General features: G+C 34.1%; 1 protein-coding gene across 10 annotated transcripts in view; it reads left to right on the plus strand.

The window, feature by feature from the left end:
* CDC14A (cell division cycle 14A) overlaps positions 1-18,506 on the plus strand; it is a 300,191-nt gene that overhangs the window by 226,355 nt on the left and 55,330 nt on the right. For all 10 annotated transcript variants that reach the window (XM_007485031.3, XM_016429048.2, XM_016429047.2 and 7 more), the window contains one exon: positions 8,680-8,839. In XM_007485031.3, coding sequence (XP_007485093.1) covers positions 8,680-8,839 — 160 coding nt within the window. The remainder of the gene's footprint in view (positions 1-8,679; positions 8,840-18,506) is intronic.

The following is an 18,506-nucleotide window of genomic DNA, read 5'->3' on the forward strand; positions in this document are numbered from 1 at the left end:
CATCATCAAGGAAGTGATTTGATTTTTCCTTTGTACTCAGTCAATGACATTCCTTGAATGATTTGAAAAAAAATGTATATAACAGCCTCTTCCTCTTCACTCAAAGCAGATTATGTGTTTGACTCTAGCTTCTAAGAGGCTCCTTCTTTTTCTTTCTTAAGGCCCAGAGGTTGGGTTTGTACCATCCCCTTAAAGCACCTTATATGGTAGAAGAGCAAATTTTTGTTTCTCACACATAACATGCCATCTCCCATCTCCTTTGTAAAGCATGTTCCCCATGCTATAAATGTCCCATATCCTTACTTTTGCCTCTTGTAATCCTTAGTTGCCTTCAAAATTCAGCTGTGGCTATATTAGATTTTTCTTGATACCTTGTATCCATTTTATTTATATTTAATTGTGCATGTATCTTCCCCGCTAGACTATATATAAGCTCTTGGAGGTTGATGGTTTAATTAATTAATTAATTGTATTTTTATGATCATGTAAAGCATAGTTCTAAATTGGTCATTGTTGTACAAGCACCCTCATACAAAACCAAGATCCCAAAATAAAACCATAAATACTGTGATGTGAAAGATAGTATGGCTTTGATCTGAATCCATCCAACTACAACTTTTTCTGGAGGTGGATAGCATTCCCTGTCATGAACCTTTCAGGCCTGTCCCATATCATTGCATTGCTGATAGTAGACACGTTTTCACAGTTGATCATTGTACAATATTGCTATTAATGTGTACAATGCTTTCCTGGTTCCACTTACTTCTCTCTGCATCATTTCTTTCCATCTTTTTCTGAAATCATCCCGCATACCATTTCTTATAACACAATAGTATTCTATAACCAACATGTACCACAATTTGTTTAGCCATTCCCCAATTAGTGGACATCCCCACAATTTCTAATTCTTTGCCACCACAAAAAGAGCCACTAGAAAAAAATATTTTTGTATAAGTAGGCTCCCCCCCCCTTTTGTTATCTTTTTGGATACAGACCCAGTAGCTATCATTTATTTATTTTCATTCATTCATTCATTTAATTGTTTATTTGTTTAATTATTTTTTTATTGAAAACCATTATCTTCCATCTCTATCTTGGAGTCATCAATACTTTGTATTGACTCCAAGGCAGAAGAGTAGTAAGGGCTAGTTAATGGAGGTTAAGTGACTTGCCCAGGGTCACACAGCTAGGAAGTATCTGAGGCCAGATTTGAACCTAGGACCTCCCCTCTCTAGGCCTGGCTCTCAATCCACTGAGCCCCCCAGCTGTCCCCCATTTGTTTATTTTTAAACTCTTTCTTTTGTTTTGATAACAACTTTCAGCCAGAAGGGTAGGGGCTATTCAAATAGGCATTAAATGACTTGTCCAGGTCACAAAAGACTTTCAGATCAAATTTAAACCCAGGTCCTCCTGACTCCTGACCTGGTTGCTCTATCCCCTGTGCTGCCCAGTTGCCTTATGTTTCATTTCTTTTCTGTCTCTAGTGCTCCAACAGCTCCTGGTACATAGTAAATGCTTCATATATGCTTGTTGATTGACTGACAGTATTCATTGTCAGTCAGTTTACATGGATGAAGCACTTATTATGTACCATTCATATACCATTCAAAGCTTGGGAGATTCAAAGAATGATTAAAAAAAACATGGTTCCTACCCTTAAGTAACTCAGGGAGGGAGATGATATGCAAATTATTATTCATACAGAAAATTTATAGTGTATAAACAGAAGATGAAGGGGAAGGTGAAGAGAACTCAATGATGCAATGAAGCAAAAAGACATAGGGAAAAGACTAAATAATTAGAAACACTGTGATATATACTATAAAAATAAATGACTTGGAAAACAAGGCAAAAGATATTTTAAGATATATTGACCTCTTTCAGCAACATGATAAAACAAAAAACCAAGAACCTTAGAATGTTAAAAAAAAACAACAAAACTTCCCATAACTGTTAGAGCCAGGGGACAAAGTGAAAATTTAAAAACAATTTTTTAAAAGTCACAGAATATCTCCTGAAAGAAGCTCCATGTTGAATATACCCAGACACATCAAAGCCAAAATTCATAGTTTTTGAGTTTTATGATTGAAGAAAAAATATTAAAAGCAGTCAACAAAAAGACATCAAGAACCACAAAAACTAATCAAGATCTCATAAGACTTACCAACAACTACATGAAAAGAAAGGAAATCTTAGAATATGATCTAGTACAAGGGGGTAAAGGATCATATCCAAGAATAACTTATTCTGCAAAATTGAGTATACAGTTTTATAGAATAGGAAAAAAGGAAATTTAAATAAAATAGACACCTTTAAAAGTATTTCTTATGAAAAGACCAGGAGTAGATTCTTTGAAATGAAAAAAAAAAAAACAAACGAGGAAATGAAATTCATATACAATTCTCTTCTTGCTCTGTTTGTATCTTGAAATGTTTGTGTTTGTTTCTAAGTTCATAAAAAAGAACATTTAATAAGGTAAAATAAATTCTATGATAGGATTCTAAAAGTATTGCCCACAGCTATTGACTATCCCTCTGATAGAGCTGTTTCTCAAAAAAGAATAAAACAGGGTCTGTTTTGTCCTCTTATTCAACTTTTATCTCAGGATACATCTTTCCTATCTCCTCCCTCTTTGTCTTTTAACTTCCTTCTAGTCTCAGTTGCCACATTCCTCATGAAGCTTTTCCTGATCTCATTCCCCTACCCCTAAATTGCTGATCTTCCCTTAATCTCAAGTTAGCTGAGGTTAAACGTTTTCTATTTGTATGTAGAAATCTGTAGTTGTGTAAGCTTTCTGGAGGGAAAGACAATTTCATTTTTGTCTTTATTTTCCTTACTAAATCATTGCCTTGCACATTAGGAAGACTTTAATAAATGATGAATTAAATTGATTTTCCTTTTTTTCCTTATATATTTTATGCAGCTAGTTTTTGTCTTAATTTATTTTGGCATTGAAATGTCATAACAATGTTATAGACTGTTGGACTCTTAAGGATTCATATTGGTTCAAGTTTAGGCATTTTCCTCACAGGCTCTAGAGTTAGAAGGGACTTTGTAGAGGCCATATGGTCTAGCTACTCCATTTATGGAGTAGGAAGCAGAGACCTAGGAAGGTAAGGAGACTTTTGCTTTGAAGGCCATACACAAATAATAAGTAAGATAGACTGAGATTCAAATCCAAACTCCCAACTCCATATCCAATGATCTCACCCTGTACCAGACTGCTTCTTCTTCTTCTTCTTTTTTTTTTTGAGAAAGGAATTGTAGAAAGAATGATGTACTTGCAATTAGGAGAAACTCAGCTTTGAATGCTGGTTTTAACTCTTCCCAGTTATTTGATTTTGTACAAATTACTTCATCTCTCTGAGTCTCAGTTTCTTCATATAGAAAATGAAGCTAATAATGCTTTCATTGCCAGTGCAGTGTGATTATTGGGAGGTAAGTGCTTTCTAAGTTTTAATGTGTTATATAAATGTGAGTTTTTGTTTGACCCTCTAATAGGTGACTAGGTAGTGGGAAAATGAATGGGCCCAGCAGGAAGCCTTTCACTCTGAGCCAAGGTATTAAACCCAATTAAATTTTGATTTGGAGAATATTTAAACATTTTACCTCCCTTTCCCACTCAGGTCAGTAACGCAAAGAAACATATATGGATTTCATTGCCAATTCAAACTAAATTCTTGTTCACTGACTAATCAACTTACTGTAGTAGTGATTTTTTTAAAGAAATAATAAAAGCAAACTATTTATTGCCAGAAGCATTAAAAAGATTTTAAATTCCTGATGAATTTCCGCTATGACAAAATAAAATAACAGAGGAACATAGGTGTTTATTTAAGAATTATTACAAGTGGTTAACAGACGTTCCCTCCATATTACAGTCATAAAATGAAAACATTGGTTTTTGACAGTAGGAAACTTTTCTTTCCCACTTCCCTCACTTCATTGGTTCTGTTCTTTGTGAAGATGCCTTTAAATGTTGCACTTAATAATTTGGTCCTCTGATTTCTTATTGGTATTATTTAGCATTTACTACAAGCTGACTGAAATTTTGCTAAATTATGTGTGAAATACTCTCATCCACAGAATATTTTATTCCACTTATTTTACTTCTTTCAACAGAAAAAAAAAGCCCAACTAAATCTTAACCACCAAAAGAAAAATTTGTTCAAAAGAACTTTTCAGGAAATTTTTAGGATTTCCTCACTCCATCCCCATATACTCTTCTGTTCATTGGTATGAAGAATAAGATATATGTATGAGTATAAACACACACATATGTCTGCAATTCATGTACAAAGGAAAGCTAACTAAATCACTGAGGGTTCGGATTCTGTGTTCTTTGGGACAAGTCATATAACTTCTCAGGGTATAATTTTTATGTATAAAATGAAATGGTTTAGATTAGACAACTTTAAAGATTCTTTCCACCTCTAAATGTATGATTTTATTGGTTGTTAGTTCCCTCCCACCACCACACTTCAGCTTGGTGTTGAGAAAAGATGTGTATGACAGTCCTGGGTCTTCTATGGCTACTTTGGAGATATCAAGGAGGCTCATCAGTATGATGAGGCTTCTGAACTCATAATTGAGTTGTGGGTGTCGGTAGAAAGTGAAATAGGCTAAGTGCCCAAAGGGCCAGTCAGAAAAGGTATTTGTATACATTACAGATGACCTCAAAGACCAGAGCACTGTTTCCAGGAAGAGAGAAAATTGTGTTCTAAGAAAGGGTCAATTTAAAGAAAATCTAAAGCTTCCTAACAACTAAATATATCCAAAAGAAGAATAGGGTGGCTCATGAGATGTAGGGACTCCTCAGTGGAGATTGTCAAGCAGAATTTGGATAATTGTTTATTGAATATGTAAAGGCTTGTTCGAATTTGGACTGGGATTCCTCAGAGATCTCTCCCTATCTTTGAAATTGACTCTCCCTGTCATGGTAATAGCAACATCTAAAGAAAGAATCAATAATGTTGAATTAGATCATCTATAAGGCTTCTTCCACTTTAAAATATCTGTAGGGATCACCTTAATGAAGTGACTGAGCTGAGAAAAGTTCTTAGCAATGGTCCTCCTCATTGAGTAGAGGTTACCTGTGGACTTTGAAAGACAGACTGTGTAAAGTTAGCCTCCTTCCCCCCCCCCAATCTCCATCTGCCATAAGAGCCATAGTTGTGAAGTGGTTCCCACTTACCTCTGCTGCCCCCTCATTGGTAGACAGCTGTGGCCCAACAGAACAAATACCACCATCAACAACATAAAATGAAATGAAACAGGATAGTTAATGCTACCAAGTAAGTGCTGGCTTGGATAATTTCTGGGGGGAAAGAATTTTAAAATGAAGGCTCAGTAAGAATATTGTTGGGTGCTCAATTTGAAAATTCTATTAAAGTTTTCATTAGAAGGCAGTATATAGTGCAGTGAAAAGCATCATTAGGTCTTGGAGTCCAAAGGACCTAGGTTCAAATACCAACTTGGTTACCTTCTACCTGAGTGATTCTGGGGAAATCATTAACCTCACTGGGTCTCAATTTCCTCTTCTGTAAATTGAGATTATTGGGTAGGTCATTCACTTTCAGCTTCAAATCTGTGAGCCTACATATATATCCATACTGAACTGGGACAAGGTATTTATGTACCCTATGTGAAATTTGAAAAGTCAATTTTCAAGTGAAAATTTGAAAAAAAGGAAATCCTTTGGTAATTAAGTCCCTTCAGAGATCTGAATCTACATTGTAATATATGTTACTCAATATATCATATAATGAATACCATATATGCCACTGAGGAGGGAATTTCTGAGCACTAAAATATGTATATTTATTAAAAATAATATTCAGAAGTATCTTTCATTGTGCTCTGCTGCTGACTGTGTCTTACTTACTTGGTTGTCTATTATGTCTTCCCCCAATGACATCATAGGATCTGGAACTAGAAGGGATCTAAGAGATTTTTATTCTGCACCCCTTCCTTAGATCTTGTTTCCTATGAGTTACAGATGAGGAAACTGAGATCCAGGCAGGGACTGTGACTTATCTTGAAATAAACTAGGTTGGAGGTTGAACGAGAACCCTGGGGTGGCAAGAACAAGTTGGAGAACAGAACTGAGCCAAACTAAGTCTGTAGGTGCACTTTGAGGAAGCAGCATGACCTGCCTGCCTCCAAAATATGCAGTCAGGAAGGTAGTCTGAGTTTGAATCCTACCTTTTATTAGCTGTGTGACTAGGGACAAGACATTTAATCTTTTCAAGACTTTGTTTCCTCAATTGTAAAATGAGGCTAATACTAATAGCTCCTGGGGAGACTCAAATGGGATAATGTATATAAAGTGCTCTGTAAGCTTTGAAATATTTATTTAAGTGCTTGTTACCATTGTTTATTATGATATCATAGCAATAATAAAAAGGATAACCAAAGAAGAATGATCCTCATAATAATTAATATAATATAACATAGAAGTCACCAGTAGTCAAGCAAAGCAGGTACTATAGCAGAAAAACTTGCAAATGTGTTGGAGCCAACTTAATCTCTGAGAAATGGACTATTCTCTGTATTTCTTTCCCATATTTATTTGAATGCTAACCTTCACCCTTTCTTAAAGCTAAGACGTATAACAAGTAGACTGACTGAGATTGTGTGAAATCCTTTTGCCCATCACTCTCAGAGTGGTGAACTCCTGTCTTGCTCCAGCTGAAATGGACAGAAGGTGGGAGGAATAAATGCTTTTATGTTGTGAGGCTAGAGAGAAGATGTGTTCTTGGTGTTAGGACATAAATGAGGATATTTAACTCATGATGTACTGGAAGTGTGTACTTGTTTGACTGTAAGTTTTTATAATTACATATTTTTTCTTTGTAAATATAATTATTTCAGCTTTATAATAGTTTAAATAGGCCTTTGTGAACTAGCCTTGGAACCTAACCCCCATTTATAAGTTTTTTTCCTATATTAAAAAATGTTTTCTGAATTCTTAATCATTATCTTACACATTTTATAGTGCTGCCCATTTGTATATTAGGCATTACTTGATTTTATTTTATTTTATTAGACTTCTCTTCTTTGTAAATAGACAGAGTGGTCCCTGCCAGCATTATATTACATTTTAATGAAATATCCAAAGGTTCAAAGAGTTTTGGTGTAGGGATTTGTTTGCTGGACTATACATATTTGTTATGAGGGTTTTATTTTTTAAATGGCTTAATGAGGGAGGGTATAGGAAGGGGAGATAAACATTGGAGAAAGAAGTAATTTAAAAAAATAGAGATGAGCTTTAACAGTTTTCCCAGCTTTCAAGGTAAAGTAGAAGTGTTTTCGTCTCCCAATGCTTAAAAATAGCAGTACGAGCAACAGAAAAATCAACATATTGTTTGTAGATTTAAAGGGACTATATCTACTTTCCAATAATTCTTTAGGAATTGATATTCCTTACATTGAGTCATAAGATATTAAAAGAACAGCAACCCTAATCCAATTCTTTATAGTGATTCTCTTTACTCTGGAAATGTGATCCAGTTTGTTTTTTTTTCTTTAAACCTTTACCTTCCATTCTAGAAACAATACCGTGTATTAGTTCCAAGGCAGAACAGTGGTAAGAGCTAGGCAATCGGGTTTAAGTGACTTAAATCACATAGCTTTGAAGTGTATGAGACCACATTCAGACCCAGGATCAGTTCCATCTCTAGGCCTGGATCTCTATCCACTGGGATGCCCCAATGTGACCCAATAGTAATCCAAATTATCACTGGGCTTATTCTTCCAAAATTCTCTTCATCTTGAAGAACAATTATAGTGATCTTCATTTATATATATATATATATATATATATATATATATATATATATATATTGATCTTTATTTAAGAATTTTTTATTTAAGAATATTTAAGAAAAAGCTTATATAAGAATTTTGAGAGCATATTTTTCCCCTGGAGGAAAAAAAACAACAGCTAATTGAGGCCAAAAGATATTTGAACCTTTCTATTGGTAACTAGGCCTATATTATTATATGTGCCTTGCATAGTTCCACACACAGTTAATAATTAAATACATTTTTGAAGTGAAATGGCAGTATTTGATTCTTAATTCTTCATCTGGTACAGTACTAGTACTTGTGAAATATATTTTTATATAATGTCATTATATATACACATCATATATAATATATGTGAAATATGTTTTAGATTTTTCTTTTTTCATTTTAAGAAAGCTAATATTGTTGTCTCTTGCTGTATGTGAAGTAAAAATCATCTTAAAATCTGTTTATTTGTTACTTTCTTGCATCAACAGTTCTAAAAGATAGCTCTAAATACAGTTAATGAAACATTTGTCAGTGAAAGTTCTGATTAAAATTGAGATTGCTTCAATAACTACACAAAATACTTACCTCTTTTTGATCACAACTGCCACAGAAATAATTTAGTGAAGTAGGTCATCTGTCAGTCTCATAATTTGAAAAATGTCTATATGTTTAATATGGCATATTTTAAAAAATCTAAGATCTTGGCTTTCTTACAAGTGACATTTTCTAAAACCTAAAAATTTTAATTATAATCCATCTAATTTGTTTTCTTTTCATGAGTTTTTATTTACCTTGATAGGATCTCATTTGCTATCAGACAATAAGCTTCTGAATGACTATATTTTATGCTAAGAATTCTTTATTTTTCTCTTCTATGAACAGAAAACAAGCATCATTGTGGGTTCAAGGAGACATTTATCGTTCCAAACTGAAAAACAGACCAGCCAGCGAAGGAAGCATAAACAAGATTCTATCTGGTTTGGATGAGCTGTCAATTGGTGGAGGCTTGTCCAAAGTACAAACCTTGGACAGATATGGAGAGGTAAATCATCTCTAGGACTATTTATGTATCACTTCTCTTTGGTATTTTGCTTCTGTTTACAAATATAATGTAACACGATCTAAGGATCTCATAGCACAGAATTTTAGTGAACAAAGTCCAATAATTAAGTTAAATTAACTAACAAATCAGGAAAGATACTTTATTTTATTAAACAGAAACTATAATAGAAAGCCAAAGAATAAGGGGACACTTGGCACTGCATAGTTTGGTGAATAGTAGCTAGAGCATTTATTTAGTGCTTTAGGGTTTGCAAATTGATTAACATAGATTATTTCATTTGGTCTTCACCACAACCCTATGTGGTAAGTGCTATAATTTCCCCCATTTTATAGATGAAAAGACTGAAGCCAGGAAAGGTTGAATGATTTTTGCCCATTGTCACACCCTTGGTCTTCCTAACTGTAGGTCACACACGCTACCCCCTGTATCATGCATGTGCCTCTGTGAATAGGAACATAGAAGGAAGACATTGAAAGGAGGAAGTTAAGAGGCAAAAGAATGAATTTTAAAACTCTGTCATTGACAGAGGTGTAAGTAGAAATTAAATGGATGTTGAGGAAAAGTTAAAAAACAATGTAAACTACAAGGGACATTTTAAAAGACTCCCTCTTATGCTGTTCTTTCAGTTAGCAGCATGCATGATAGACTGGAAGTGATCTACAGAATGTTAAATCTTAAACCTCTTATGTTATATATTATGTTATAATCCCTCATTTTACAGATGAGGAAACTAACTCATAAATGACATGAGATGATACAGCTAGTTAGTGGAAGAGCCAAGACTAAACAGTTCAGAGCTTTTCCCATGGCTGTCTCCATATGCTCACAGGAGAGAGGAATTCATCTTCTTTACTGTTTTTATAGTAAGATATGATATAAGCAAAAAGTGGTGAAGGGCATTCCAGAAGTAAGTTCATAAAGATTCAAATTTTATTAGATGGGAATAGATTAAAAATCCATACTAGAGATGAAAATAATATATTGAAAGGATTTGCAAAATAGAATAGTTACAAAATGCTTTGTGGTTATCTTGGATCAGAAGAAGAATGAGAGGGGCAGCTAGTAGGTGGCTCAGTGGATTGAGAGCCAGGTCTAGAGATCCTAGATTCAAATCTGGCCTCAGACACTTCCCAGCAGTGGTCAAGTCACTTAACTTCTATTGCCTAGCTTTTACTGCTCTTCTGTCTTAAAACCAATACATAGTATTGATTCTAAGATGGAAGGTAAGAGTTATTTTAAAAAAGAATGAAATAGCAAATGAATTTTCTCAGAAAAGACCACCAGGTTGTGAATCATAAATTAGTTAATCAATCAATAAGGGCTTGGGAGGAGGGATAGAAAGAGTTTTCTTCATAACAGAGTTTTGAAGGAAAAACAATATTCAACCCCATAGCATGTTTATGAAATAATCCAAAGCCTGATTTTGTTTGACTAATCTGTCCTGAAATAATAGTTTAGTAAAAATTTAGGAAATCTTAATTCAACTATGATAATGTGATTCTAGCTAGAATTAAGTGTTTCTTGGCTATGTTGTAGTCAAGTCTATTAAATTAAAACAAAATTATCTTAAATGGAACCTTAATGTCCAAAATAGTTAATTGCAAGTAAGTTAAAAAGCATTTATTAAACCCTCATTATATGCTTAGAAACTGCTCAGTACTTGAGATAGAAAGAAAAACAAAAAACACACCTTGCCCTAAAGGAGCTGACAATCAAGCTGACAAGGCAAGGGACAACATGTAAGCAACTTTGTACAGAAAAGAAATGCAGAGTATATAATGGAGATAATCACAGAAGGAAGGCACTAAGATTAAGAGGGGATCAGGAGAGACTTCTTTTTAAAAAATCATTATTTTTATTTGTTTATTACAAATTATGTGTAATAAATTTTCATATAAGTTTTCTGAAGTTATAAGATCCAAATTGTCTCCCTCCTTTCTTCTCTCCCCACTTTTGGAGCTGGCAAAGCAATTCAATCTGGGTTATACATGTACATGTATGTATTATCATATAAAACATTTTCATATTCATTTTTATTTGAATAATCTTATAAAACCAAAACCCTAAAACATATACTCAAATAAACAAGTGGTAAATCGTATGTTTTCATCTGCATTCCTACTCCAGTAGTTCTTTCCCTGGAGGTGTATAGCATTCTTTTTTCATAAGTCCCTCAGAACTGTTCTGGATCATTGCATTGTTGATAGTAGCTAAGTCTATGACATTTGATCATTCCATGTTATTGCTCTTACTGTGTATAATGTTTTCCTGGTTTTGCTTATTTCATTCTGAATCAGTTCATGTAGGTCTTTCCAGCTCTTTCTGAAATAATTCTGTCTATCATACCTTATATATAGCACAGTAACCTTCCATCACCATCATATATCACAATTTGTTCAGCCATTTCCCAATTGAAGAACATTCCTTTAGTTTCCAGAAGAGACTTCTCATTGAAGCTGAGATTTTAGCTGAGACTTAAAGAAAGCCAAGAGGTAGATAATGAGGCAAGAGCAGGCTCCAGGTATGAGGGAAAGCCAGTGAAAATTCTTGGAGTTAAGAGATAAGAGTTTCTTGTGAAAGCAACAGGAAGGAGAGCAGTGTTAGAGGATCATAGACTACATGGTATAAGAGAATAAGGTGCAAAAAGCTTGGAAAGGTAGAAAGAACCAGATTATGAATGGCTTTCTGTATGAACTAGTAGATTTAATGTTTGATCCTTTCATTATTTTCCTTATTATGCTTATTAAGCCCTTCACAGGATAAATAAAGGCAATATAAAGGTACAAATTTGTTATGATTGAGCAAAAACAGTGTGAAGTAATGTAAAACTTTCTGAATCACAAGTTGTATAAGATAGTCTTATAACTTAGGAAAGTTTTGTTTTGCTCTTTTATGGGGATTCAAGTTAATGGAACTTCCTTTTTTTAAAAATGGCCTTTATTTTTGTAGAAGACTAATTTATAACTGGACAAGGAACTAATACCATGTTAATAGAATGTAAAGTATCTGAATAGTTAATGTGTGCATCTATGACAGCTTTTGCTTTGTGCCCTTCCCTTCCTTGTCTTCTTTCCCTACTGATTCTTTTCTCTCCTTTCTCTACTCTTACTGGGAAAATAAATTTTTGCTTTTATACATGTTATTATAATTGGCAAAATAGAGGAGAGAAGACTAGGAAAGAAATCAAAGTCACAGAGTCAGTGCTTATCATAGATAAAATTTCAAATGTGGCCATTCACTAGTACTGGAGTATTTGAAAATAGAGATCATTTAAGAGACAATGATTATGGTTTTGTGCAGTGTTACAAATAAGCATAAGGATCTTAGAAACCTTGATAGTTAGAAACAACATTTCATCTGACTGCTCTGAGCTGTCATATTGTATTGGTGTCAGTAGTCCTGAGGTTAGGGTCAGTTCCATTGAAATATCAGTATGAGAAATGGCGTACAAATGAACTAGCCTGGAGTTGACACTCTCCTTATGCTTAAGCACATATGGATATTATCTTTAATATTGTTGAGGAAAAATTGGGACAAAACTTGTTCCTGAGCATTCATTCAATAAGCACTATTAAGCATTAGATGTTCCTGGCACTGAGAATACGAAGACAAAAACAGTCCTACTCTCACTGCTCTTAAGGGACTTAGATTCTTTTGGTCAGAAATAACACGTACACAGATAAGTATAAAATAAAATCCAAATAAATAGTCAATTCAGGGTAAGGAGGGAGCACTAACAGTTTTGGGGATGAGAAAAATCCTCTTATTGAACATGGATAAGGATATAATATTTATTCTTATGTATAATAACCTGACAATAAAGGTACAGAGTTACAAGATAAATTTGATGAGGCTTTTTATCTTTTTCAAGATTTAATATTATGATAAATAATGTAGGAGAAGAGAAAATTCTAAACTGGACATTCTCATGGGTTTTAAAATTTATATCTCATGTCCATTTATTTTTAAAAGAAGCTACATAAAGCAAAAACACAGATGAAAAAATTATTTCCAAACATATTAAAAGAAACATACTATACAATTTGATCTGCAAATAGTTAGCAGAAAGCTCTTCAGCAACTTGTTTTCCTTTGAGTGACCTAGATAATGGAAACTGAAACACATGGGAAAAATCTTTGTGCATCGGATAGGAAAGTACCTTTATCATGCAGGTGTCCTAAACTCAAAAAGTAAAGAGTAGGAAGCAGATTCTAAAAGAAGAATGAAAATACTAATAATTTTAACAAATTCTTTTTGTTTCGAAGCCTCAGTACTTGATCTTATAGCTAACTTTACTAGCATTTGGCTAGATTGACTTTGAGGAAAGAAATAAAAATGTTGGGAGGTGGGAGGTCAGTTGGTGAATAAGAGGAACTTAGAAAAAATCAAGCATTATCTATTGAGACTAGGGCAGCCTTCACATGAGTTTCTAAATTCACTGACTTTGGAAATCTACTTTTTATGCTTATTTCAAGCTTTTCTATGTTTCCATGACATTATTAGTTAGCAATACCCTTTAAAGAAAACTAAGGAATGATTGGTTGATTGTTTATTTCAGAGATGGCATTGTGGGACCCCTGTTGAAATCTCGATCCTTTAATGCAAAAAGAGATAGGTTTGAGAAATAAGGGAAAAAGGAATACCAAAAAGTGTCAGAGCAAGATAATCCAGAGCTGTGAAGGGTTACCCTTTGGTGTTTCATATCTGACAGTATCCTCTTCCTTTCTATCCCTTATGTTGTACCATAGGCTTCAGTAGTCTGAAAAGTTTAGAATATACTGTAACCAGTTGGGAACCATTCTCGATTCTTAAAGGAGAGCAACATTCTAGAAGCAGTACTTTTTTGGGAGATGAATCTTGAAAGGTTTTCTGTATCTTTGTGATGAATTTTGTAGGGGAAAAAAGACTAAAATCTGTAATAATGGGGTTATTAACGCAATCCAAGTATGAGATATGGGTCTGGATTAGGGTGGTGGGTGGTGGTAAGAATTGAAATTAAGGGATCCATAGAAAGAGACAGAAGACAGTTACATGGCAGCAGTCCTGGATGTTGTTTTTTCTGTATGAGTCTTAAACAGTTTTCCTGGACCTTTAAGTATAAGTGATTAGAATGGGATATTTTCTTATCCCCTTGTCTGCCTTCCTGATGATTTAGAGCTATTTTTATTTTTGTGATAGTCCTTTAATGTGTACTTTACTACTTCCTGCATCCATGATTTCTTCAGGGTAGGTTTTGCCTACATGAAGGCAGTTCACAAACTTTCTGCCTTAATGGTCTGTACCTAGAAAAACATATAGCATCCAGTAGCCAAACTGCTGGTGATGAGACTCTTTAAATGAAACTAGATTGAATTTAAGAGGTTTGACATATAATTTGCCAATGGGCTTGGATTCTTTGCCTTAGTAACTTAGTAAAGACCTGCAACTTATTATCCACTGGTATAGGTTTTAGGAATTCCATCCTAATAGGGATTTTTGAAATGTGTTAAAAATCTTTGGTTGCTTCTTCTTGCTTTATAGTCATTTATCCTTTATATACAGGACTCAAGTGCCATCTTTCTTCTAAAAAGATTTTTCTCATCTCCATAGATGTTAGTGTGCCTTCTCTCCCCTAAATTGACTATTTATGTAGGCTGTGTTTTATGCTTATGTGTGTACATACTATTTTCTTACCAAAAGAACATATATTCCTTAAGAAATAGTAAGAGGTGGGACAGCTGGGTAGATCAGTGGATTGAAAGCCAGGTCCAGAGACAGAAGGTCCTGGGTTCAAATCTGGCCTCATACACTTCCCAGCTGTGTGATCCTGGGCAAGTCACTTAACCCCCATTGCCTAGCCCTTACCACTCTTCTGCCTTAGAGCCAATACACAGTATTGATTCCAGGATGGTAGTTAAGGGTTTAAAAAAAAAAGAAATAGTAAGAGTAAGACTGTGTGTGTCTTTGTATCCCCAGTAACTGGAATATTTGATGCTTAATAGTGCTTATTGACTGACTGACCAAGGACACGTTTTGTCCCAGAGAATATTTATATAACATTCTCCTTTTTTAAATTGCAAAGCTAATCCCCAAAGTATTCATATAGTAACAGATGTTAGGAATCTTTTAAATGTTGTTTATACTTAAAAGATTTTTATATTAGTGTTTAATCATTTAAATTATATTGAAACCTTGATATAACACTTATACGTAAGATAAATTTTGGTATAAAGTCAGTCTCTAAGGAAAGGAAGGAGAGATGAGTTATCAAAATACCAAAACTCCTACTTTATTTAGGAAGTGTCATGAAACCATTATTACAAAGGTCAAGAGGAGACCACCCTTAGAGGCAGGGTTATGGATGACATAATAGAAAAACAAAAATGTTCACTACAGCATTTCTTTCTTGAAAATCTTATTTTATATCTTCATCAAATTCTCCAGGATTTATCTTTAAACCAGACTGTAGGTTCCTAATTCTATGTTTTTGACACTCTTCTTAGCAGTGTATAATTATGGAGATAAAAGGGATAGTTAGAGGTAATTTGGTCCAGCTCCCTGTTTTCAGACATTAGGTTAATTAACTATTTCCTCTGAGACAGATAGTTGTTCTTATTTTAAAACCCTCTAGGGATGTTCAGTGCACAAAATTTTATTACTGAAGAGGTATTTACATGTGAAATATAGTCTTCATGTAATGTGAGGGTTTTTTTTTTTGTAAATGCATATATGTTTGTGTCAATAATTTTTCCAATTCCCTTTTCCTAGTTTATTTACCTTGCTCCCCACCCCTCCTTACACCTATTGTTTCAAGCAAGTTATTGGCATAATCATGCATTTGTTAGGATGCTTCTGTGTTATAAAGCTTTTGCTGGTGTGGTTTTCTAATGACCATAGAATAGTAAAGTTGGAAGGGTCCCAAGAGAGCATCTGGTCTAGTCTCCTGTTTTACAGATGAAACAGGTCTGCAGAAAGGACTTATTTTAGGTTACAAAGCAAGTTAGTAGCAGAGCTGTGATTACAACCCCGGTTGCTCCATTCCCAACTCAATATTCTTTCCATTAAGAAAGTCTTATTGTTTTCTCCTTTTTAGAAAATTTCATGTGCTATTTCTTTCTCTTCTGTTATTTTCAGTGTCTAAATTTATATTTGATGAGTGACTTTGTTTAGCTTCATTTCAATCACAAAGACATGGATGACTAATGCCTCTAAACTTTTTAATTGACTTAAATGTCATACAGGAGAGCCAGCATGGTGGGGTGGGGGTGGGGGTCTATAAAGGCCCACTAAGCTCATAGGAAGGTGCAAAGGAAGACCTGGTTTTGTCTTTTATGTGTATTAGCTGTGTGACCCCAGACAACTAATTCAGCCCAAGTACAGCTCACCTAAGTTGCAGAGTAGATGCTCGTCTGCATTGGTATAGGGACTTTCCTAACTGGGAGTTCCCTATTCAAATAAAATAATGACTAGTCCATAATTGCTTTTTTTGTACATCCTATCTTTGCTTTCTCTTAATTTTTTCATCTTATAGAAGTTTTCTAAAAGTTCATCTACTTACTTTCTAATCTTAATAAATTGATTTATTTCACATTCTGGTTTCCCTTTAAAGATTTTCTTATCATCATCAAATCATTGATTTAGAGCTGAAAGATCCTTTATTCATTCATTCATTCATTCATTCATTCATTCATTCATTCATTTATTTGTTTGTTTGTTTATTTATTTATAAAAACCCTTACCTTCCGTTTTAGGTAGAAGAGTGGTAAGGGCTAGGCCATGGGAATTAAGTAACTTAGCCCAGGGTCACACAGCTGGGAAGTGTCTGAGACTAGATTTTAATTTAGGACCTCCTATCTCTAGGCCTGCCTCTCAATCGACTGAGCTACACAGCTACCCCCTGAAAGATCCTTTAGAGAAGAGATTCTTCAGTTTATGTTGTGTTATGGGCCCTTTTGGTAATTTGGTGAAGCATATGGCCCCTTTTAAGAAAATAACAGTCATCTCCTAAAAGCCCCACATGAAAACTCCCAGACCAACATTAAAACTTAAATGAACCCAGAGTTTCCAAGTTAAAGGAAAAAAATTGCAAATAGCCAGAAAGGAAAAATTCATGATTATTCACAATTTTGCTACTACCATTATAAAGTTGTGGAGAACTTGGAATATGATATTCTATAAGGCAAAATATATAGGCTTGAAACCAGTAATAACTGCCTAGCAAAATGAAATATGATCTCAAAAATGGATTTTTAATGAAATAGGGGGTGTCTAAGCATTTCTGATAAAAAGATCATAGCCACTTAGAATCTTTGATGTACAATCACAGGAGTCAAGAGAAACATTAAAAGGTTAATAAGACTGAGCAATCATAAGGTATTAAAAAAAGATGAATTGTCTATATTCTAATATGATGAAATGATACATGTGTCACTTTAGAACCCTACCATCATCTGGGGTCATAGAGGAAGTCTAAAACTTCAGAGGACAGAAAGTACCTAAAATGTTTTGATTGTTATCAAAGAAAGGAAGGCAGGGGGAAAGAATATACTGTGGAAAAGGAAAAAGAGGTATAGAGGAAATTATCTCACAAAACATGGCTGTGTAAGTATAAGTCTGTATAAACAAGGAAGGGGGGGAGTGGATGACACTTTAACTTTTGATATGAACTGGTCAGAAGAGGGAACAATACACAATAACTTTCATACATAAGTTGAGCACATACAGATACTTATTTCTCTTAATAAAGAAATAGGAAGGAAAGGAGAAAAGATGGTGAAGAAGAAAAAGGGTAAGTGAAAGAACGGATTACTGAACAACAAAAAAATTAATGAGGTTGTAGGAAACAAAAAGAAGGAAAAATATAAGAGAATAGAATGAGGGAAAATTAGATGCATAGTTAACAAATATAACTGAATGTGAAGGAAATGAACTCACCCATATAAAGAGAGAGGATAGCAGAATAGATAAGAAACCAGAATCAAACAGTGTTATTTATAAGAAATATTCTTGAAGCAGAAAGATCCATATAGTATTAAGATAAAGGGCTAGAACAGAATCTATTTTGCTTCAACTGAAGTAAAAAAGGCAGATGTAGTAATTTTAAGTGAAACAGTGGATAGAGTGCTTGGCTGGGATTTAGGAACTCTCATTTTCATAAGTTCAAATCCAGCCTCAGAAACCTGTTAGCTGTGTGACTCTGGGCAAGTCACTTAATCCCATTTGCCTCAATTCCTCATCTGTGTCATGAAGAGTCAGACAGGACTGAAATGACTGATGAGCAACAATAAAAGTAGTCATGTCTCAGACTAAGCAATAATAAAAATAGACCTAATTAAAAGAGATAGAAAGGGATGCTATATTTTGCTGAAAGGTACTGTAGACAATTAATATCAACACTAAACACATATGCCCCAAATGGCATAGTATCTAAATCCTTGGAGGAAAATTAAATGAGTAAGAGAGAAATAGTGCAACTATAATAGTGGGGGAATCTCAATTTATTCTTTTAGACCTAGAAACATCTACCTAAAAATAAACAAAAAAAATTAAAAACAAATAGAATTTTAGAAAATCTAGATATGAAAATATGATAGTCCATGGAATAATGGGAATAGGAAAAAATATACCAATGACTAATTTGTGACTGATATTATCATAAAAATTAGTC

Source organism: Monodelphis domestica, chromosome 2 (genome assembly GCF_027887165.1).
Source record: "Monodelphis domestica isolate mMonDom1 chromosome 2, mMonDom1.pri, whole genome shotgun sequence".
NCBI classification, from domain to species: Eukaryota; Metazoa; Chordata; class Mammalia; order Didelphimorphia; family Didelphidae; genus Monodelphis; species Monodelphis domestica.